Source organism: Sparus aurata, chromosome 10 (genome assembly GCF_900880675.1).
Source record: "Sparus aurata chromosome 10, fSpaAur1.1, whole genome shotgun sequence".
NCBI lineage: Eukaryota > Metazoa > Chordata > Actinopteri > Spariformes > Sparidae > Sparus > Sparus aurata.
The window spans coordinates 33,339,523-33,363,197 of record NC_044196.1 but is presented as its reverse complement, the minus strand read 5'-3'; the positions used below and the strand labels follow the sequence as shown (position 1 = coordinate 33,363,197).

General features: G+C 38.9%; 1 protein-coding gene across 9 annotated transcripts in view; it reads left to right on the top strand.

The window, feature by feature from the left end:
• The window catches only part of LOC115590285 (uncharacterized), a 53,064-nt gene extending 30,731 nt beyond the window's left edge, over positions 1-22,333 (top strand). For 2 of the 9 annotated variants that reach the window (XM_030431599.1, XM_030431600.1), the window contains exons 3-22: positions 6,296-6,459; positions 6,543-6,766; positions 7,358-7,487; positions 9,060-9,154; positions 11,823-12,487; positions 12,591-12,754; positions 12,839-13,059; positions 13,653-13,782; positions 13,858-13,952; positions 14,286-14,950; positions 16,615-16,778; positions 16,864-17,087; positions 17,587-17,716; positions 17,792-17,886; positions 18,210-18,874; positions 18,990-19,153; positions 19,238-19,461; positions 20,189-20,318; positions 20,394-20,494; positions 21,448-22,333. In XM_030431599.1, the coding sequence (XP_030287459.1) occupies positions 6,296-6,459; positions 6,543-6,766; positions 7,358-7,487; positions 9,060-9,154; positions 11,823-12,487; positions 12,591-12,754; positions 12,839-13,059; positions 13,653-13,782; positions 13,858-13,952; positions 14,286-14,950; positions 16,615-16,778; positions 16,864-17,087; positions 17,587-17,716; positions 17,792-17,886; positions 18,210-18,874; positions 18,990-19,153; positions 19,238-19,461; positions 20,189-20,318; positions 20,394-20,494; positions 21,448-21,685 (4,688 nt within the window). In that variant the 3' untranslated portion in view covers positions 21,686-22,333. Of the gene's footprint in view, positions 1-3,573; positions 3,690-4,238; positions 6,181-6,295; positions 6,460-6,542; positions 6,767-7,357; positions 7,488-9,033; positions 9,155-11,822; positions 12,488-12,590; positions 12,755-12,838; positions 13,060-13,652; positions 13,783-13,857; positions 13,953-14,285; positions 14,951-16,614; positions 16,779-16,863; positions 17,088-17,586; positions 17,717-17,791; positions 17,887-18,209; positions 18,875-18,989; positions 19,154-19,237; positions 19,462-20,188; positions 20,319-20,393; positions 20,495-21,447 lie in introns of those variants that run through there. The other 7 variants (XM_030431598.1, XM_030431607.1, XM_030431606.1 and 4 more) reach the window with 7 other exon arrangements.
• The last annotated feature ends 1,342 nt before the right edge of the window (positions 22,334-23,675 follow it).

Below are 23,675 nucleotides of genomic sequence, written 5' to 3'. Positions count from 1 at the left end.
CGAAATCCCCACTGTCCTGTACGAAGCACAATTAAAAGACTGGATGTGGGCGGGGTTGGACCTTCCTGCAGGCCGCAGCCGCTAGTACTTGGGGGGTTCCCCCGGTTCGGGCAGACAATTCATGCTGGTGTGTCGGGTTCGGGCTTAAAAACCCGCTGACAGGGCCGGGTCGGGTCATAATTTTCAGGCCCGTTGAGAACTCTAGACTTGGCATTTACTTAGAACCGGCGGTTATTTACCAAAATATACACCTCCACCCAGCATTTAAAGGGGACCACATGATGTGTTTTATAATGTTTTTATATGTTTACAGCTGCTAATGTATGTAACGCTGTTACTGTGATGATACATGACAGTTAAATATTGAATATGTCTATAATAACCACATCCTGACATGTAACTGTGACTTTTGATGCACTCTAAGAAATGATTCATGGGGTTAGTAAGTATAGCTCAAAATCAAGAGCTTTTTCTTCATAAAAAAAACAAGTTTGTTATGTGTACACATTATAATGAGTTTATAACTTAATATGACAAGTTGGTCTAAATTAAAATAAATGAAATAGTCTTAACTCGATAATACATGAATTTTCAACAGACATTTCTGCCTTTACTTAACATAGAGGTGTATTCACAGTTAGCACAACTTAAAAATCTGTGTCTGTGTTTGTTAAAAGCTAATACAGTGCTGACCTGCTCGGACATGTTTAGCATGAACAGTACGGGTGGGTGATACTGCAAATTCTGGTATCAATCTGATACCAAGTAATTACAGGGCCAGTATTGCCGATTCTGATACTGATACCGATACTCTTTACTTGAAAGTTCCTGATCATTGAATGATTTTGTACTTTTGCCTTTAATCAGCTGATTATGATTATGATAAATAACACAGGAGGAGCACTGTGCATAAGGGCTGAGAGGGATGCTGCGATCACACAAACTCTGTGAAGTAATACGAGTGATTTGCTGAATTTATAGAAGAGAAACTACAACAAAAATATTGATCTCATCGCGTCAGTATCGATCCAATACCAATACTCACCTTGGTATCGATACTATCAATATTTGGATCGATCCGCCAACCCCTTGTGAACAGACCATGCGGCATGCTTGTTGGAAGCATAAGGTTGGAAGACACGACTTCGCAGAGCAGAGTTGGAAAAATGCGGTTTGCAAACTTTGCGGCTTGGTGAGTACAATTTTGACTAATTTATTCACAACAGCTAATAACTGCATCAGCAAACAGTACAAGAAATCATTTTACACAACACTAGATGCTTTTTCTCGGTCACCAGTGGTAATGTGTAAGCTAGCAGTAATGGTAGTAATTTGGCCTAATATTAGTGTTTGTTAAGTTTTGTTTTATGGTGGCAGGTGTTAATTGGCACTGGTTTTCCGTAGTTTTAACTTTCAGAGGAGTTAATGTTTCTTTCAAATGTATTAAAAATTTGTAGTTGGGTTGAATGTTTGACCAGCAATAGATTCATGGCTAGGCCGTTGTAGGTGACTGAGCACACATTCGGTTTGTTAGTCAGCCATTGCAGCAGCAAGTACAGTCTAAAAACAGCGTTGACGAAGCAAATATTGTTGAGACGCCACAGGAGTGGTCATACCATAATGAAGCTAGTTGGTGTAACAGCAGGAGTGTGCAATTGCCCACTGCCCATTTCTTTGGAGCAGTTTGCATACATTTTCTCTTGTTTTTTTTAAATCTTCCTTTTTATATAATAGTTTAAAAAAAATGTACTGTTATATAGGCTACACAAATTGTAGGCACCACAGCCTTCTGAATAACCTAAATTCAAGTAATTTAAACAGAACCACAAGTTTTTATAATAAAGTGGGCCTGTGAAATTTGTAGATTTGAAACACCAAGAAAGACAGATCTGTTAAAGCATTGTAGACTTTGACATGGTAATGGTGGAGAATCTCTTCCTTGTCTTCATTGGGAGTGCTGTTGCTCATTTAAAACATTGGGCAGCCTGCGAACCCACCTGTCACTCCACCTGTGATACAGTGACATTGTCCACTGTACTGTCATTTAAGTGTCCATGTTGCCCCTTAAACACTATCTCCACAGCAAGAGAATACTTTGAGCATATTGGCCGTCATTTAAAGAAACAGGAAACTGTGTTGTTTTTTTGAAAATTGTCCTTTCAAAACAAACATTTATGGAACATTTGCTTCTCATAGGAGCCAGAAACACACTCCTCAACACTACTGATGACTTAAAGCCTGAGCTTTTGAAGAGGGGACAATCCTGTGAGGGTGCAGTGAGGGAAGATGACGAAGATAATGAATCTTTCTGAGACAGTTTTACAGTGCTATTTTATGTTGTAAGTTTCCTGACATATTTTATGAAGGCTACATTTTTGTGTACTTTTAAAATGTCAATAAACACTCAGTCCTGTTACTGTAAGGGAGATGCTGACTGGTGTTTGAATAAACATTTAGATCATAAAACTGGAATTTGCATGTGTGATTTATTCTGATTTAGATAAATAAGTTCTTGTACTAAAAAAAATTAAGGTAACAATTTGCATGGACATTTCTGAGTAGAATGAAAGGAAAAGAAATAAGTTAGAATAACTAAAAGGAGTCATTTTAACACAATTAACATTAAGTTGGTTCAACTTAAATAAGCTCGTAGAGGACAAGGCAAATCATGTTGCTTGTAATAAAGTAATTAAGTTGGCCTAACCAAAGAAGTTTTCTGGCATGTACTCAATACTGGCTAAGTTGAAATAACTTAAAAATATCCATGCAAATTGTTACATCAATTTTTTATGTTGAGCCAGCACATAATTTGTTAGAGTGTGGGTACTAATAATAACAATCATGACAAAAAATTAACAAAGACTGCAGATCAAGATAAGAAGCTGCAACTGGCCGTGAGCTGCTTTCTTTTCTGTTAGCAGTGAAGTGACATAGTCCATGACAGAACATTATGAAATATGATAATGTATAAAATAACATTTCATGGTAAAAAAAAGTACAGTTGCAGTAGACTTCTATTATAAATATGCAGCATATATATATTTTATTATTATCATTATTATTATTATTATTATCATTTTTATTACGACTACTATTTTTCTGCATATTCTTGACTTTGAATGGGAGCTGCTGTAAAGCATTTCTGTTTCTTATTCATAGGAACAGTCAGTTGTCCATATTTTAAGTTAAATTAAATGAATCAAGACAGATGTCACATTTACATGTCAGGGTGTGGTTATTATAGACACAGATTCAATATTTAAATGTCATTTATCATCACAGTAACAGCCTTACATACCAGACCCCCCCCCCCAAAAAAAAATAAATAAAAAAATTTGAAAAAACACCACCACCACCACATCCATCCACTGCACTTTTGAAAAGCTTGCTACACCTCTGCCTGCAGGTATTAATTGAGGCGAGGGTTACAGCCCTAAGCCCTTCAACATTAAGACAATCTTTGTAGATCGTATGTAGACTGAACAGTCACAGAACAATGTTCAGGAAGTAAAGAGTAGGAGGGGCAAGTCCTCCCACATCCAGTAGAAGCCCAACCCATCTTGCCAAACAGGTCTTTTCCTGTCTCGCAACAGAGAGAGTCAGAGGCAGGAAGAACTACAGATAAAGCACAGCATGTTAAGTTTTGATCGACAGAGTTCATACTACAGTGGACACCTTACTTCAACACTGTAAGTTTATTTTCCTACATTTCTCTTAACACTCACCTTCAAATTATATTGTAGAATAAACAGTGTTCTTACTTAAAGAAGCACAGTCATGTAGACCTCCTCTCCTTCAGTTTCCACTCTTGTGGTTATTAGATGTTCGAAGTTTACATGAAAACACAATATTTCACCTTGAACCTACGACCACCAAAGTCTATTAATGTAAATTCCACAGCTCTGCTTATTCAGAGTTTAATTCCTGTTGCAGACCTGAAGGAGGAAGTTTAAATTCTAAATGTCTGTGAGGGAAAGGTGTGGCACTCTGTGTAACAAACACGTAGTTAATGCTGTCAGCAATTCTAGTAGTTAGGACAAGTGTAGTAGTTAGATGAGTTTTCAAGGAGTAGAAATGATTTTGAATTACTTCTATACTACTTCTGTATGAATATGTAGTTACAGAGAATGTCTTGTGATGGATTTCTACCCCTTCTGTTTTTAAATAAGATTTAATGTGAATATGATATGATTCATACATAATATAACATTAATATTCTAACCTTTCCTTTTTCACAGTTACACTGAAGAAAAGAAATGAATATAATCAGACAGTTACAACTGCCAGCATCCCCAACAGGAACACATCCTATAATACAGTGTGTATTTGACAATAACCTCAAGAAGCTAAAAAAATTACTAAAGGAAAACGACATTAATGAGATTTACTCATGCACAGAGTGTAATGACCTCATAACTCCACTGACTGCTGCTGTTGTAACTCACAACAGGGATATTTTTACTTTCCTTTTGCAGCAGGGTGCAGACCCAAACTGTATGTCCCAGAAATGCTTCACACCTCTGCATTATGTCTCACTATACAAAGCACCACTATATTTTGTGGAGAAACTGCTTGAAGCAACAGCTAATCCAGATGGATGTAAACCACAGCCATACACACCACTGCAAGCTGCTGCCATCAAAGACAGAGAGGATGTTGTGAAAGTGCTCATGTCTGCTGGTGCACTGGTGACACAGTTACATGTCTCTCATCCTCAACATGTGACTCACAATGAAAAAATAAGTCAGATGATTCACAAGCTCGCATCAAAAGGAGATAAATTATGCTCTGAAATCAGATATTTCCTGGATGTGGCAATTGCTGTTCAAAGTAAAACACCTGAACAAGTGTTCAAAACTTTTGACAGTCACATGCTGTTGGAGGATCCTCAGACCCATCTGACCATGACTGAAGTTCTTTTTACTGTAACTGGGCGAAATGTTGAAAAATACCACCAGGGAAGTATCAAATGGTTGAGGGACCCTGGAAATCTGAACACCTACATTGAAGGAGCAGTCAGACGCTTTCCAAACATTCCCAAGGAATATGTACATCACACTATTATTACTTTACATGCTGTTCTGTGTACTGTGGAGGAAATACCAAATGAACAAGCACAAGCTTTAGTCCCCAAACTACTGGACCAGCTTTGCTTAAAAGATAAACCTGATGTATGTGAAGGTGTTCTGCAAACACTGTATGTGATAACACAGAAAACAAAAGGCACAGATGGCTGGGATCTGAACTTTGTCACGAAATTGTGCAAAGCAGTTGCTCCTTTTGTAAAGGTCCATCACCAGTCAGAGATCAGAGTCTTCACATATGGTGTATTTGGAAACTTGCTTTCATGTAAACATGCGGGTGACATCTTTACATCAGTGGGGATAACTGCAGTGCCTGAGGACATACTGATGTCTGCAGATATGACCAACAATGACAAGCTGAAAGAAGTTCTCAGACGACTGAACAATTATTTCAGCAAACCAAACGTGGAATGTGAGGACTGTACAGCCTCACCTGGGCCGAGGAAAAAGAAGAACAAGAAGAAGAAAAAGAAGAAGGAAAGATCAGATAGGAAAGAAGACTCAAATGACAAGTATTTGAGTGATGCAACTGATCCAACATCAATTCCTGTTGTGGAGTCAACTTCAAATGTTCAGCCACTCCACTCCAACACCACTGTGTCTTCAGATACACACACATGGCTACAAATCAGCAAGAGGTGGAGAGAAAAAATAGAGAAGCTGGTTAGCACTGATGGAAGCAGAGTAACCAGAGTTGGGAGCATGAAGTATGTGAATGATGAAGAGTTCCGCATAGCAGAGGGCAGTGATGGTACTGACGTCTTCTTGGGGCTGAGAGATGATGGCACTGAGGTGGCTATTAAGAGAATGACAAAAAGCAACTATCAAGTTCTGAGGAATGAGGAGGGATTTCTACAACTTCCAGAACTTGATCATCCATCTATTGTACGATATGTTGACTTTGCAGAGGATGAGAACTTTGGATATCTTGGTCTTCAGCTTTGTGAATACACCCTGGAAGAATGCATCAGAAACAATGATGGTGGTCTGCAGAAAGAGAAACTTGTTTATCAGGTCCTGGAGAGTTTACAAGTGCTTCATTCACATAATCCACCAATTCTCCACCGTGATCTCAAACCACACAATGTTTTGATTGGTAAGGAAAAGTTCAAAATATACTGAAGTAATTAAATTAAATCAGAAATTCAGAATGACAGCAACAGTATTCAAAGTTTATAATTATTAAAACCTTTTTGTGATTTGTTCTGCAGATGTTACTGGGAGGGCGAGATTAGCAGATTTTGGCATCAGTAGACGGTTACTCAAAGGCCAAACAACTTATTGCACAGGCAGTGCAGGAACAAGATGCTGGATGGCCAGGGAGACTTTAACAGACGAAGCTGACATACGATACAAGTCAAACACTGATATACAGGTCAGTTTTACTGCGACAAACTACACTGATGTGTGACTCAAAAGTACTTCTTTCATTGCTCAAATGATCTGTTCATTTTTTAGGTGTTAGGGATGCTGATTTATTACATCCTCTCTGGAGGACACCATCCTTTCGGTGAGAAACCATTTGAATGTGAGTACAACATTCATAAAGGTTTGTACATTTTGGACCATGTTGAAGATGTGGTGGCAAAGGACCTCATCAAGTGGATGATCGACAAAGAACCAAAGAGCAGACCTACAGTGGAAGAATGCTTGAGTCATCCCTTCTTCTGGAAACCTGAGAGGTAGCATCAGTTTCATTGTCACCTTTTATTTCTGTGTATAGCAGCTCGCATTGTGTTAACAAGAGTCGATGCCCACGAGTGGCTCAGTGAGGCTGCTCTTAAAGACACAGTGGAGCTTTCATCTCAATGCTAACATCAGCATGCTAACATGTTGACAATAACGATGCTCAGAACGTATGTTGTTTACTATGGTCACCATCTTAGTCTTGTATGATAGCATGCTAATAATGTAGATGCTAATTTCTACCAAACACAACCAGACCTGAACTTGATTGATGTGAATTAGTTTTGTATGTGTTTGGTCAGAAGCCAAACTACTGGACAAATTGATAATTTGACTTAATGATGGCACTGAAGAACATTTCAGAGGTCATTAAGATCATTAGGGTCCATCTTTTGATGAATCATTAATGGCTGTACACAGTTTTGTGGCAGTCCAACCAGCTGTTTCTGTGAATCTGAGTTGTGGACCAACAGACCAACAGACCAACATTCTTGTCTACAGAGTCCTGACATGGCTAGTAAAACTGCACGTGTTGTCTCTTTTTCCATTTCACTAAATGAGCATCTTAAACACATTTTATTTTTCAGGAGACTTGAATACTTGAAAGAGATCGGAAACATCAAGGAGGTGGAAAAGTGGAAAGATGCCGACCAGGAATTAATTTCTTCGTTGGAGAAATGTGTCGGGGATGGATCCTTCAAACAGTGGAAAACTGAGGTGACAACTGTACAAGAACTGGAACTGATTTATTCATTAATTCCACTTAACTAATGCTGTCCGTAAGAAAAGTGTATTCCTATAAAAAAGTGGGAGGTTAAGTAGCTTTTTCATGGATGGCTAAATGAGGCTGTGTTTGAAGGTGGGACGTCAGGGATATTTAGGTTTGTTGTGAAATCCGATATTCCAGGGTATAATTGGCCGTTTTTGACTATTTTTGATTTTGCCATTATATTTCACTTTAAAAACTATTTACTAGGTGTCATTATTTTCAGCACAACCTCACCTGTGACTGTACAGTTATTTTTTCATGTTGACATACTGTATTAACACAATGGACCTAAAATCCCGAAAAAAAAAAACATAAAATCCGAGTAGGAAAAGTTTGATTTTTTTACTGTGAAAACCACAAATATGTTTAACAAACCATTTTGTTTTTACTTATAATGTAAATATAAATTGTTGTTTGCTAAATTTGTGCATACATTTTAAACATTTATGAAGTTATATGTAACTATTTACATTTAAACGCAGGCAATGCTCAGGTCTGCCTGAGCTCCTTCCAGCAGAATAAATAGCTGGACTGCCTGCTCCACATTCAGCTTCTCCTCATTGTTCTGACTCATTAAACAAAAAACCGACTACACTACACACTAAACACCCTACACCAAACACTACATAACACACTAACTACACACTCCAAACACGCTAAATGTCACAAATCTTTCAACTCTCAATATCGCTGTCTACACACTGACCGTCGTTGCCTGTCAATCATCCGCCTAGGTCCCTCCCTCAACTTCCTGTTCCTCAACAACCAAACTTGCTGCTTGGACACTTTCGTGACAAAAGCCCATTTTTACCATTTCTTCCTGCACCAGACACAAAGCAAACGTGGCGGCAATGTTCGCAAAAAAGCGTGGCGGACATTATTTACCCTAAGTCCGGTTTTGGACGTGCCGATGTGTCCGGTCCGTTGCCTCGGGAGGTGGGCTGTGTAGCTAGCTAGCGGCTAGCTACACACGAACATCCACAGATTCCGATTCCACTTTGTTGTCCGCGCGTCTCCGGATCTCCTCAGACCCGAACAGACTCGGTCCGGACTCGTTTAATCTCATTAATCCACAACAGTCAGTTTAGATGCACAAAACAGAACAGAACGGGACCGAACCGCCGGCAAAATCCTGGTCCAGCTCGCGCCGCTGCAGGTATCAATCCACTTGTTTCTTCAGGTATGTCGTGGGCTTGAGCTCTGCAGTGACTGGCTCTGGTGCGCACGTGGCCACGGTGTGCAGTGATTGGCTCTGGTGCGCACGTGACTGTGGTGGCTCTGGTGGACAATGCTTACAGAATTTGTAAAGGATAATTTATTCACGGTATCATTGCAGTCCAAACAAATGCTTAGTTGCACACCACTGAACCACGCAGCAGCCATGTTGAAAGTCTCAGGTCAGTGTAATCCTAATCCACAGAGATATTTGACTCACAGAAACACACACACACACACAGACACAGACAGACAGAGATTCCTTGCTTTTATAGAGAGATGACTAGTTGTTTTTGGTGTTGCAGTTGGCAGAGTTGGTGAAGAAGATGGATCCTAAAAACAAATACGATGACAGCACACTGGCATTCCTGCGCTTCATACGAAACCTCCACGAGCACTAGTAAGTCAAACTGAGTTACAGATGATGAAGGGCCTTAAAGGTGTTGTTGATAACATTCAGTCATAAATGTGGCATTCCATCTCCCCACTTCCACTGCCTTCATGTTACAGTACTGCTGTTGTTTGAATCCTCTGCCCCCTCAAGTGGTTGCTGGTGTTGGTGTCTGTTGCTAAAGTCAATGATAAAAACAACTAGGGCCGGGACTTTAACGCGTTAATTACGATTAATTAATTACACAAAAAATAACGCGTTAAAAAAATTTACGCATTTTAATCGCACTAATTTTTGCACCGCGGAACGTTTCTCACTGGATGAGTTTCAGGGGTACCGATTATACTGGAGCACCAACAAACGTTCATGCATAGCGTTCATGCAGTGTTGGGCAGTAACGTCGCTACAAGTAGCGGCGTTACTAGTTTAACTACATTTCTCAGTAGCGTGGTGGTAGCGTCGGTACTTTCTGAATGAAATAGCTTTTCAGTAGCTTAGCTCTTTTATTGACCAAGTAGCGCGGTAGCGTCCACACAAGCTACATTTTTATGAACACCTCTGAAGTTCAGCGCAGCGGAGCTTTCTGTTGCGGTCTGAAATGAAAGGATAAGTCGGTGATGCCACCGCCACACATGGCCGTGTATGTGGAGCCGACAGAAGCACTTCCGTATGACGGTGACACCACGGACTAATCCTTGCATACAACGTCTCTGCTGCACGGGAACACAGACAGGTTAGCTTCAGTGAGTTACGTTACTTGATGGAAAGATGGCAGAGGGTGAGGAGGACGGAGACGAGTTGATCCCGAGGGATGTAAAAGACAAACTTGGATAATAAACAAATACAGTAACAGAGAAACATTACTCTGAATTTTTACTTTTGTAATTTTTAACCAGCACAGGATACAGCAAAAATGCAATTTCTACAAAACCAAAGTATGGTGATTAGTCAAAATGATTAGCTTAAAATGTATGTAGATATAGCTACTACTACAGAGTGGGCTTAATAAAAATACCACTTTTGAAACTGCCAGTTATATGAGACACTGGTTGATGGATAGAGTACTTTATTAATCTCAAAGGGAAATTAAAGTGTTACAGCCACTTTACATAAATCAAAATCCAAAAACAATGAGGTAGGTAAAAGAAACAAATACAATTAAAGGCTGAATTATATACAATACAATAACTAAATAGACTAACTCAAATATCAAATATAATTATAAAGCTGAAACTAGAAGACAAGAGAACCTTAACGAAAACTACAACTATAATATACTATTTGCTGTTTAATTATGTTAATATGCTACAGTGTAGGACACTGTCCATTAGTGTAAGTCAGGTGGATATTGCTGTGGTAGCAAGGTGAATGTCTGTCCATGGATGTTAGAATTAAGTGTGCGTTGATAGTTGAATAATAAAATATACAAAATAGTGAAAGCACAAATTATTGTTTAATAAACAATTGAACGTAACATTTTTGCCTGCTTATCTGTCTGATTGATAATTTTATTGATCACTGAGATAGCTTTGACTTGGAATGAAGTTGTTCCAATATAAAAAAAAATAGTTTTGATGTAGTTAAGCTACTTTTGCCATTTTGCTGTAGCTTAGCTTGCTACATTTCTCTGGGGAGTAGCTTTGGCGTAGTGAAGCTTCATTTAATGTAGAGTAACTTGTAGCTTAGCTCACTACTTTTTTCGAGTAGCTTGCCCAACACTGCGTTCATGACTTCAGACAACAACAATGAACGAAGAAGCAGATGAGACCGCTCTGGTTGGCCCCGTGAATGGGAAATTTTGTTTTAAAAAGCGGACGGATGGCAGCGTAGATAAGAGCACGGTTGTGTGCAAATTATGCAAGAAGGAGTTAGCGTATCACCGCAGCATATCAAGCCTCAGATATCACCTAAATGCTAAGCAACTATTTATTATGTCGTTGTTGCAACTGGCACTTTATGTTGAACTGTTTATTGTTTTGGCCAAGGTTATTTACAGAGAGTTGGACTGAAATTGATTTGTTTAGATCAACTGTTGGTAAACTCTGTTATGACCTCTGAAGATAGATATTTTCTAATAGTCAGGGTTTCCAATGTTCTGAATGTACTTGAAAGTATTGTGTTTTACTTAAAAAACAAAATGTTATAGTTTACAGAAGGTCTACCTACCTATAGGCTACCTGAATCTCTGAAATGTATTCCTAAATAAGCTATTACTACACTTTATGGTAAAAATTGCACTGGTCTGTTGGTCTTGAAAAAAAAACCCCAAACAATGTTTTGTTGCTTAAGCTTCTGTATTCAGTCATTATTCAATGGTATACTAAAATCCATGTGAAAAAAATTGCTTCTCACTGTTTTCAGGTCAAATATTTATATGCGATTAAAATGCGATTAATTTCGATTAATTAATTACAAAGCCTCTGATTAATTCGATTAATTTTTTTAATCGAGTCCCGGCCCTAAAAACAACATTAGCAAGTGTACATAGCTAACCTTCTAAGATCCTAGATTTTTTAATCATCACATTTATTGAATGTGATTTTTCCTGATTCCTGGAATGAGTTCATTCTTTCTCTCTTACTGACCTCCATCACACAGATCTCCACAGCCACATCAGTTTTTGCTTCTTTATTGTTTATCTTAATGTCATGCAATTCATTCTTCTCTCTGTTTGCAGTCCCGAGGACGCGGCCAAGGTTGATCTGATGTCGATGTTTCCAGATCTCTTCGGGTGTGTTTATCTGTTTGCCAACAGCAGAGGGTGGAATTTAAGGTCGCCTGTGAATGAAATGTTTGGAACAATGTTCTCCAGAGCTGTAAAGCCATCCACAGAGGAGAAATTTGGTGAACTGTTGACAGACAAATGGCTACAAATCAGCAAGAGGTGGAGAGAAAAATTAGAGAAGCTGGTTAGCACTGATGGAAGCAGAGTGACCAGAGTTGGGAGCATGATTTATGTGAATGATCCAGAGTTTCGCATAGCAGAGGGCAGTGATGGTACTGACGTCTTCTTGGGGCTGAGAGATGATGGCACTGAGGTTGCTATCAAGAGAATGAGAAAAAGCAACTATCAAACACTGAGGAATGAGGAGGGATTTCAACGACTTCCAGGACTTGATCATCCATCTATTGTACGATACGTTGACTTTGCAGAGGATGAGGACTTTGGATATCTTGGTCTTCAGCTTTGTGAATACACCCTGGAAGAATGCATCAGAAACAATGATGGTGGTCTGCTGAAAGAGAAACTTGTCTATCAGGTTCTGGAGAGTTTAAAAGTGCTTCACTGTCAAAATCCTCCATTTCTCCACCGTGATCTCAAACCACAGAATGTTTTGATTGGTAAGAAAAGTTTAAAATATTAAAAATGACAATAATATTTGAATTTATAAGTATGAAACATGATTTTAATGTCTGATTTTGTCTTCTTTGATTTGTCCTGCAGATGTCACCGGGAGGGCGAGATTAGCTGATTTTGGCATCAGTAGACAGTTATCCACAGGACAAACAACTTGTCCCACAGGCAGAGCAGGAACTAAATGCTGGATGGCCAGGGAGACTTTAACAGGAGAAACTGACATACGATACAAGTGGAGCACTGATATACAGGTCAGTTTTACTGCTATGTTAACTCAATTGATGACTTGGAGAAAATACTTCATATATTGCAAAACTGTTCTCTTAATTCTCAAGGTGGCAGGAATGCTGATTTATTACATCCTCTCTGGAGGACACCATCCTTTTGGCGACACCTTTGAATGTGAGTACAACATTCATAAAGGTTTGTACAAGTTGGACCATGTTGAAGATTTGGTGGCAAAGGACCTCATCGAGTGGATGATCAGTAAAGAACCAAAGAGCAGACCTACAGTGGAAGAATGCTTGAGTCATCCCTTCTTCTGGAAGCCTGAGAGGTAGCATCAGTTTCATTGTCACCTTTTATTTCTGTGTATAGCAGCTCGCATTGTGTTAACAAGAGTCGATGCCCACGAGTGGCTCAGTGAGGCTGCTCTTAAAGGCACAGTGGAGCTTTCATCTAAATGCGAACATCAGGTTGCTAACATGTTTACCATGACAATGCTAACATGCTGATACTCACAAGGTATATTATTAACCATGGTCACCATCATATTGTAGATGCTAATTTTTGGATGCTAATTTGTTAATTTGTACCGAACACAATCAGACCTAAACTTGGTTGATGGGAATTAGTTTTGTATGTGCTTGGTCAGAAACCAAACTACTGGACAAATTGATAATTTGACTTAATGATGACAGTGAAGAACATTTCAGGGGTCATTAGGATCATTAGGATCCATCTTTTGATGAATCATGAATGGCTGTGCACAGTTTTGTGGCACCGAATCAAACAGTTGTTTCTGTGAATCAAAGTGGTGGACCAACAGACCAAAAGTGTGATCTGTGCTAACAAGGCTAGTAAAAATCCACGTGTTGTCTCTTTTTCCATTTCTCTAAACAAGCATCTTAAACACATTTTATTTTTCAGGAGACTTGAATACTTGAGAAGGATCGGAAACATCAAGGAGGTGGAAAAGTGGAAAGATGCTGACCAGGAATTAATTTCTTCGTTGGAGAAATGTGTCGGGGATGGATCCTTCAAACAGTGGAAAACTGAGGTGACAACTGTACAACAACTGGAACTTCTCTATTCCTTATTTCCACTTAATGACTAGATGTTTTTGGTGTTGCAGTTGGCAGAGTTGGTGAAGAAGATGGATCCCGAAAACAGATACGATGACAGCACACTGGCATTCCTGCGCTTCATACGAAACCTCCATGAGCACTAGTAAGTCAAACTGAGTTACAGATGATGAAGGGCCTTAAAGGTGTTATTGATAACATTCAGTCATAAATGTGGCATTCCATCTCCCCACTTCCACTGCCTTCATGTTACAATACTGCTGTTGTTTGAATCATCTGCCCCCTCAAGTGGTTGCTGGTGTTGGTGTCTGTTGCTAAAGTCATTGTTAACACAAACTTTACCTGATTCCTGGAATGAGTTCATCCTTTCTCTCTTATTGACCTCCATCACACAGATCTCCACAGCCACATCAGTTTTTGACAGCTTCTTTATTGTTTATTTAAATATCGTGCAATTGAATTTTTTATCTTTTTGCAGTCCGGAGGACACGGCCAACGTTGATCTGATGTCGATGTTTCCAGATCTCTTCGGGTGTGTTTATCTGTTTGCCAACAGCAGAGGGTGGAATTTAAGGTCACCTGTGAAGGAAATGTTTGGAACAATGTTCTCCAGAGTTGTAAAGCCATCCACTGAGGAGAAATTTGGTGAACTGTTGACAGACGAATGGCAACAAATCAGCATGAGGTGGAGAGAAAAATTTGAGAAGCTGGTTAGCCCTGATGGAAGCGGAGTCACCAGAGTTGGGAGCATGATTTATGTGAATGATCCAGAGTTCTGCGTAGCAAAGGGCAGTGATGGTACTGACGTCTTCTTGGGGTTGAGAGATGATGGCACTGAGGTTGCTATCAAGAGAATGACTAAAAGCAACTATCAAACACTGAGGAATGAGGAGGGATTTCTACGACTTCCAGAACTTGATCATCCATCTATTGTACGATACGTTGACTTTGCAGAGGATGAGTACTTTGGATATCTTGGTCTTCAGCTTTGTGAATACACCCTGGAAGAATGCATCAGAAACAATGATGGTGGTCTGCTGAAAGAGAAACTTGTCAAACAGTTACTAGAGAGTTTAAAAGTGCTTCATTCACATAATCCTCCAATTCTCCACCGTGATCTCAAACCACAGAATGTTTTGATTGGTAAGCAGTGTTGGGAAGATTACTTTGTAAATGTAGTTGGTTACAATTACAAGTTACCCTGTTGAAAATATAATAGTAGTGTAACTATTTCAATTACTTTCTCAAAGTAATGTAACTAATTACATTTGATGACATTTTGATTACTTTTCTTAATTTTGAATTTTCACATTTTAAGACCTATAGTGTGATAAACCTTTCAGTTCAAAGGTTTAACCATATATTATGAGTCTGACCTTCGGCCTGTACTGAAGGAGGCTCACTTCCTCACTAAATAGAGCGACAACGGGCTGATTTCAGCCAAGAGGAGCAGGTTGTTTTAATGGAGAGAGTATGAGCGATACAAAAAAGCCTGATCACAGCCTGAAGCAACAGTGTTGCTGCAAATATGACAAGAGGAGGCTGATTTTAATTTCTGACAGCTCTACATTGAGCTGCTTTTAAATATGAAGCTTTAGAGCAACAACAACTGTTGTTTTAAACTGTGTTAAATATTGTTTTCATATATTTCACTGATCGCAATTATAAAATGCCAGTGTGTGTTTGTGCGTATGAAAATAGGTTACAGTGGGTTTTTTAGGTGCTGTAGCTACAAGCAAATCTCATGTTGTCTCTGTACAAAGACCTTTTTAAATGTGAGAAAACAGAGTAGACTACTCAAGATTTGCGTTTGGGCAACACATAACAGGCGAAACAATTAATTTATTCATGGCCACATTAAGTTAAATTATCTGTCCTGCTGCGAGGGCACAACTTCTTTCAGTGGTGACTGACTGTATATAAAAGTAAACAGACTATAGCCTAATAAATGACCTCCTGACGCGAGTCGGATCAACAGCTGAGCAGCGTGTCCCCTCAGCTGAACATCTGTAGACGGAGACGCTCAGAGAGAAAGTAAACAGCAGCGGATCAGCGCGATCTCTCCCTCCGTATAAATGTTCTGATCCAGCTCCACTGGACTTTCAAAGTAAAGGTGACGCCAGCTGTAAATGAGTTTTAATAGTGAAACAGCGGCGCTTTTATAGCCGATTTTATGATTAAACTCTGAACAGAACCTGATCGGGACCAGGTTATAAGCATAAGTTACCATGGTGATCTAGCCGGGTTAACAGAGAGCCACCTTTGTAGTACAGGGAAGCCTGGCTTCTGTCTGTAGGAAGTGTTTTCTGTGTTTCCAGCCCAGGAACATCTTGTGCGCCGCCGACACTGTTGCTGCTGAGTCTGACTGCCGCCGTACGGTTTGTCGGTTGAGTCGAATGGCACATGACCAGAGAGAGCCAATCACAAGCGTCAGTTTTGGAAGGAGGATATTGATATGAAAAAAAACTAAAAACAAACATGAATCCAGGAGGGGCGAAAAACTATTTGATAAATCCGAGCTTTTGCGGTTATTTTTCAAATGTAACTTAAGTTGTAATCATTGAAATTTCCAAAAGCAACTGTAATTTAATTACATATTTTCTCCCAGTAACGTAACGGATTACAATTACTTAAATTTTGTAATTAAATTACGTAACGTCGTTACATGTAATTCGTTACTCCCCAACACTGTTGGTAAGAAAAGTTCAAAATGTATTGGAGTAATGAAATTAAATCAGAAATTCTGAATGACAGCAAAAGTGTTCGAAATCTATAATAATCATACCTTTTTGTGATTTGTCCTGCAGATGTTACTGGGAGGGCGAGATTAACTGATTTTGGCATCAGTAGACGGTTACTCAAAGGCCAAACAACTTATTGCACAGGCAGAGCAGGAACAAGATGCTGGAAGGCCAGGGAGACTTTAACAGACGAAGCTGACATACGATACAAGTCAAACACTGATGTACAGGTCAGTTTTACTGCGACAAAAACTGCATTGATGAATAATTGAAGAATACTCCTATCATTGCTCAAATGATCTGTTCATTTTTTAGGTGGCAGGGATGCTGATTTATTACATCCTCTCTGGAGGACACCATCCTTTCGGTGACATACCCTTTAAATGTGAGTACAACATTGATGAAGGTTTGTACGCGTTGGACCATGTTGAAGATGTGGTGGCAAAGGACCTCATCGAGTTGATGATCCACAAAGAACCAGACAGCAGACCTACAGTGGAAGAATGTTTGAGTCATCCCTTCTTCTGGAAACCTGAGAGGTAGCATCAGTTTCATTGTCACCTTTTATTTCTGTGTATAGCAGCTCGCATTGTATTAACAAGAGTCGATGCCCACGAGTGGCTCAGTGAGGCTGCTCTCAGTGATGCCAATATACTGATGCTAAGAAGGTATATTGTTTACCATGGTCACCATCTTAGTCTTGCATGATAGCATGCTAATACTGTAGATGCTAATTTGTACCAAACACAACCAGACCTAAACTTGGTTGATGGGAATTAGTTTTGTATGTGTGAAACCAAACTACTGGACAAATTGAGCATTTGACTTAATGATGGCACAAAAGAACATTTCAGGGGTCATTAGGGTCATTAAGATCCATCTTCTGGGAGCCATGAATGGCTGTTCACAGTTTTGTTTGTCCGAGTGATGGACCATCATCGTCGTCCACAGAGTCCTAACATGACTAGTAAAAACTGCACGTGTTGTCTCTTTTTCCATTTCACTAAATGAGCATCTTAAACACATTTTATTTTTCAGGAGACTTGAATACTTGAGAAGGATCGGAAACATCAAGGAGGTGGAAAAGTGGAAAAAGGCTGACCAGGAATTAATTTCTTCGTTGGAGAAATGTGTCGGGGATGGATCCTTCAAACAGTGGAAAACTGAGGTGACAACTGTACAACAACTGGAACTTCTCTATTCCTTATTTCCACTTAATGACTAGATGTTTTTGGTGTTGCAGTTGGCAGAGTTGGTGAAGAAGATGGATCCCAAAAACACATACGGTCACAGCACACTGGCATTCCTGCGCTTCATACGAAACCTCCACGAGCACTAGTAAGTCAAACTGAGTTACAGATGATGAAGGGCCTTAAAGGTGTTATTGATAACATTCAGTCATAAATGTGGCATTCCATCTCCCCACTTCCACTGCCTTCATGTTACAATACTGCTGTTGTTTGAATCATCTGCCCCCTCAAGTTGTTGCTGGTGTTGGTGTCTGTTGCTAAAGTCACAAACATTACCTGATTGATGGAATGAATTCGTCCTTTCTCTCTTACTGACCTCCTTCACACAGATCTCCACAGCCTCATCAGTTTTTGCTCCTTTATTGTTTATTTAAATGTTGTGCAATTGAATTTTTTTTTATCTGTTTGCAGTCCCGAGGACGCGGCCAACGTTGATCTGATGTCGACGTTTCCAGATCTCTTCGGGTGTGTTTATCTGTTTGCCAACAGCAGAGGGTGGAATTTAAGGTCGCCTGTGAAGGAAATGTTTGGAACAATGTTCTCCAGAGTTGTAAAGCCATCCACAGAGGAGAAATTTGGTGAACTGTTGACAGACGAATGGCAACAAATCAGCAAGAGGTGGAGAGAAAAATTACAGAAGCTGGTTAGCACTGATGGAAGCAGAGTAACCAGAATTGGGAGCATGATTTATGTGAATGATCCAGAGTTTCGCATAGCAGAGGGCAGTGATGGTACTGATGTCTTCTTGGGGCTGAGAGATGATGGCACTGAGGTTGCTATCAAGAGAATGAGAAAAAGCAACTATCAAACACTGAGGAATGAGGAGGGATTTCAACGACTTCCAGGACTTGATCATCCATCTATTGTACGATACGTTGACTTTGCAGAGGATGAGTACTTTGGATATCTTGGTCTTCAGCTTTGTGAATACACCCTGGAAGAATGCATCAGAAACAATGATGGTGGTCTGCTGAAAGAGAAACTTGTCTATCAGGTTCTGGAGAGTTTAAAAGTGCTTCACTGTCAAAATCCTCCAATTCTCCACCGTGATCTCAAACCACAGAATGTTTTGATTGGTAAGAAAAAGTTGTAAGTGTATTGCAGTAATGAAATTAAATTAGAAATTCAAAATGAAAACAACAGTATTCAAAAAACATAATTATTATGCCTTTTCTGTGATTTGTCCTGCAGATGTTACTGGGAGGGCGAGATTAGCAGATTTTGGCATCAGTAGACGGTTACTCAAAGGCCAAACAACTTATTGTACAGGCAGAGCAGGAACTAAATGCTGGATGGCCAGGGAGACTTTAACAGGAGAAACTGCCATAAGATACAAGCGGAGCACTGATATACAGGTCAGTTTTACTGCTATGTAAACCCAATTGATGACTTGGAGAAAATGCTTCACATATTGCAAAACTGTTCTCTTAATTCTCAAGTTGGCAGGGATGCTGATTTATTACATCCTCTCTGGAGGACACCATCCTTTCGGCGACAAACCTCATAAATGTGAGTACAACATTGATGAAGGTTTGTACACGTTGGACCATGTTAAAGATGTGGTGGCAAAGGAACTCATCGAGTGGATGATCAGTAAAGAACCAGAGAACAGACCTACAGTGGAAGAATGCTTGAGTCATCCCTTCTTCTGGAAACCTGAGAGGTAGGAAGGAAATGTGTGCACTTTATATTAAAGCACACTGATAAGAAGTACTAAGTTGTACTTTTTGTCAAATTAGAAAAAAGTTGGAATAATATGGTATTTATTAGACAGTAAACAAAGACAGTTATAGCCTACCTATCTAATAACACGTTACAAAGCGAATTTCATAAAAAATCAGACAAAAAGAAATTAATATAATTAAGTGAGAATTATAAAGTTAGAATTAAGAATTGCAAATAATGTATTATTAGACCTAAAATGTATATACTAAGACTACTATGCCAAATAATATTCATATAATTAAATTATAATTAGAAACCCAATAGTAAATACTCTATTGCATACAAGTTCATGCAGTAAGAAATCAAATACAATACCATATCAGATCGTAACATATTGATTAGACACCTCCTCACTACCAAGTAATACTGAAGATATCACACTTAATGCTTCCACCACAGACCTACAATGGCTCATTGGACAACACAGGCTGTAATTGATGATGTAGTTCCATATTAATAATGATCAGACAGAGAACAGCACTCAGAGGATGGTGTGTTTATTGGACTTTATTTAATGTAGTTTCACTTTATTACAGGGTAACATGTTAGAGTCAGTGAGATCTTGAGTTTTTGAGTTTACTCAACATTAGAACAGAACCTTTAGGTTATATGATATTTTTGTTCGTGTTGTAACTCATATATTCTAAGATAAACCTTTTTTTCAGGAGACTTGACTACTTGAGAAGGACTGGCAACAGGAGGGAGGCGTCAAACTACCTACATGCTGACCCGGAACTGATTAGTTTAATGGAACAATACGCCAGGGATGGATCCTTCAGACAGTGGAAAAAGAAGGTGACTGCAACATAACAACTTCAACTTTTATATTCCTAAATTCCACTTTATCACTAATTATATTCTGTGTTACAGTTTTCACCAGAGTTGCTCCAGAAGATGTATGGAAAGAAGAAGCCCTACCCTGACCACATACTGGGATTACTGCGCTTCATCCGAAACCTTCATGAGCACTAGTAAGTGAAACTCAGCTAACAAGTCATATTGTGCTAATTTCCAGGTTCATACTTGTATTTTGGGGTCCTAGTAAAATAGGTTTACATACCTTAAACTTTCAAAAAACGCATAATTTTTCTCATGTGGTGCATCACTGCAGCATCCCTTTTCACACTGTGTCTTGTGAGTGAGACATCTCACCTCTGTTCAGTCTTTGGTGAGAGCTGCACATGTGCATATCTTAACAGGCAGGATGTAGCCAATCAGAGGCAGAGTAGGGCGGGTCATGCTGAACAAGGTAGTGTGATCTAAAATGTCACTGCTACTGCTGTCTGACTGAGAGTATATATTTAATAATAACCCTGTGGTGTGGACTTTGGGCTTTTTCACTTTAAAATGTTAAATGTAGGAAGTCAAAAAGAAAACATGGCACTTAATTTGGGTAGCCTGCATTTGACAAAACTGCTTGTAAACAAAGCCTGTTTAGTTACTTTAGTTACAGCAGCCCCAATAAGCACTTGGAGTTTGTCAAAAATCTAATATATTTGATAATATGCTATTAAAGCCAACCACCAGAAACTGAGCATGTTATCTCTCATGCAGACCTTATCTTTGATGGACCTGTCAGTGCAGTATGCATGATTTAAACAGTGCAGCCAGAGGAAATGATTTTAAATCTTACTTAATTTGTTAATTGTATTTTTCTAGTATCTTACTCTGTGTTATTTAACAAACTATTTGTAGCCAAACGTAAGAAAATAGTTTGCTGATCCATCAACTACATTCCCTTGAATTATTATTACTATCACAACCAGTGCAATAGGAGAAGATACATGACAAATAAAAGTCAAAACACAATGCAGGAGTCATGAAGTCTACTAGCACACAATGTGATGTTTTGGTTATGGGTGTCATTCACCCATATATGCTAGTTTTCAATACTTTGTATTGAAAGGTTCCTTTTTCTTTGCAGTGTCGATGATGCAGAGAAAGTTAAAATGATGGAGCTGTTTCCTGATCTCTTCGGATGTGTTTACAAGTTTGCCAAGAGCAAAGGTTGGAATTCAGAGATCCCCCTGAAGGAAATGTTTCAGATAGAAGACATCGTCACAAGGTTCACAATGCTGTCCATAAATGAGGAGCACCCAGGTGTCCCAGTACAAGAGTCTCAACCAAGCACAACCAGTTCTGGTGTCAAAGAACACCATTAGTTGTAGTGTCCTGCCCAACCCCATAGCAAGGCTTCAGCAGCACTGCACAAAGATAGTCCAAGAGGCCTTTTCACACCTGATATCATGAGACCTAAAAGAAAATGTTACGAAAACATTAATGGTGTCTCTTTTTTATTGAAGTGTCCCAATAAGACCTGACAGTGAACCAGCATGAACAATACCAGGACCCTGAAACTGAAGCAGCTAAATGGAATTCAGTCATGATTCATTTTATTATTCACTCCTGTGCTTTTACTTACTGTGACATGTCAACATGTTTCCTGTTAAATAAGCCTGTAAAGTTTTGCATATGTGTTCTACATAATAACTATTTTCAAAAGGCTGACAGTAACAGTAAGTAGATTAGAAAGATAATATAAAAGTACAATTCAAAGGACTTTCTTCTCACTTGTTATGGTATAGAAGTTGTATTTTTTAAGATTGTATACGTTTACATGAGAATCATCATAATCAGGAACTCTTCTTATATTTTGCTACATTTATCTGACGATTTTAGTTGTATCTTACAAATTATACAAGTCATGTCATATGAACAAAAACCATAATGTTGTGTAAGAGTTGGACCAGCCAACCATGTTAGTTGCAAAATTATAGTTCTTTTCACTGCTTGGTGTGTCAATATAACCTGAAAGACCCTGAAGATGACAATAGTTACGTTTTTTCTATCATTTCACAATTTTGGGTATTTTTCCATTTAACTACATCATGTGAGTCATTTTACTTTCTTGATTATCCTGTCTCATTACCCGTTCTGCCATAGTCTCTCACATGTGCTGCCATTTCAGAAAGATTGCAAGAGTAATAAAGAGGTTTGGTTCTGTTGTTTGAAAACATTGAATTCTGACTTACAACCTACAAAATGTACATAAAACAAAGACTGCAATTCCTGTTTGTCACACAAATATCTGAATGGATCTTTGTGCTTGCTTTGAAAAAATAAAATGTTCTTTTTGCAGAAATGTATTAAACTCAGAAGGTGAAGGGACCTTGTGTATTTTTACAACTTGAATAAATATAAGAACTTTCCAAAATCTTGATTAAGTCTTGAGTTTGTTTTAATTGCTCTGAATGTTGCCCTCAAAATACACAATGAGTAAGAGTACAACAATTAATGTATGAAAATATGATTGGAAGATATGTTTCCTTATGTTATGTTCGGGTTATGGCTGCTATAATATGGCACAACATTAATTGAACATCAAGTCTCCCCTCACAGGATAAATTACTCTCCATACTTTCTTTGTTGCAAACAAAATCTTCATAATATTGTGTAGACAGAGCATTAATTTGACTAACCTCTCTAAAGGAGCTTGTGTTATCTTTGCCCTGCACTTTTGTAGTCCACTGAAACTTCATTTCTGGGGAATGACTTGATCTTACTAACTGTGAACAGGAAGACAGAGTAAGGTAGACAGACAGAAAAAAGATGGAGATGCAGTGGAGATTGACTCACTTCTGGAGCCAGCCTCAAGTGACCATTTGAGGGACTGCATTTTTGTTACTCCTGCATTGGCTTCATTTCTCAGCCCTCGAGGTTGTTGCTCGGTTTTTACTGCAATATTGAATGTTGTATGTATGTGACTATGCAGCACGCTGAAACAAAAAAATATTTATTACAGGAAAGACAAAAGTTATTTGGAATTACACTTCAGTTTAGTTGTTTTCATTTGCAATGCTGTTGCATTTTATGAGAAATGATGTGTTCCTAAAAGTTTCTGATGTATTTTATTTTCTATAAATGTTTCTTGGATTCCTGTGCGTACCACTAGAGGGAGCTCACATACCACCACAGTTTCAGAACAGCAGTACTAGACAGTTTTTAACAACTCATAATGATTATTTGAGGTGTTGCAGTTTCCATCAAAGTTGGTCAAAAAGATGGATACCCATAACCAAGCCTACCCAGACAAACACACTGGGATGACTGCGCTTCATCTGAAACTTCCTTGAGCACCAGTGAGTGATACAG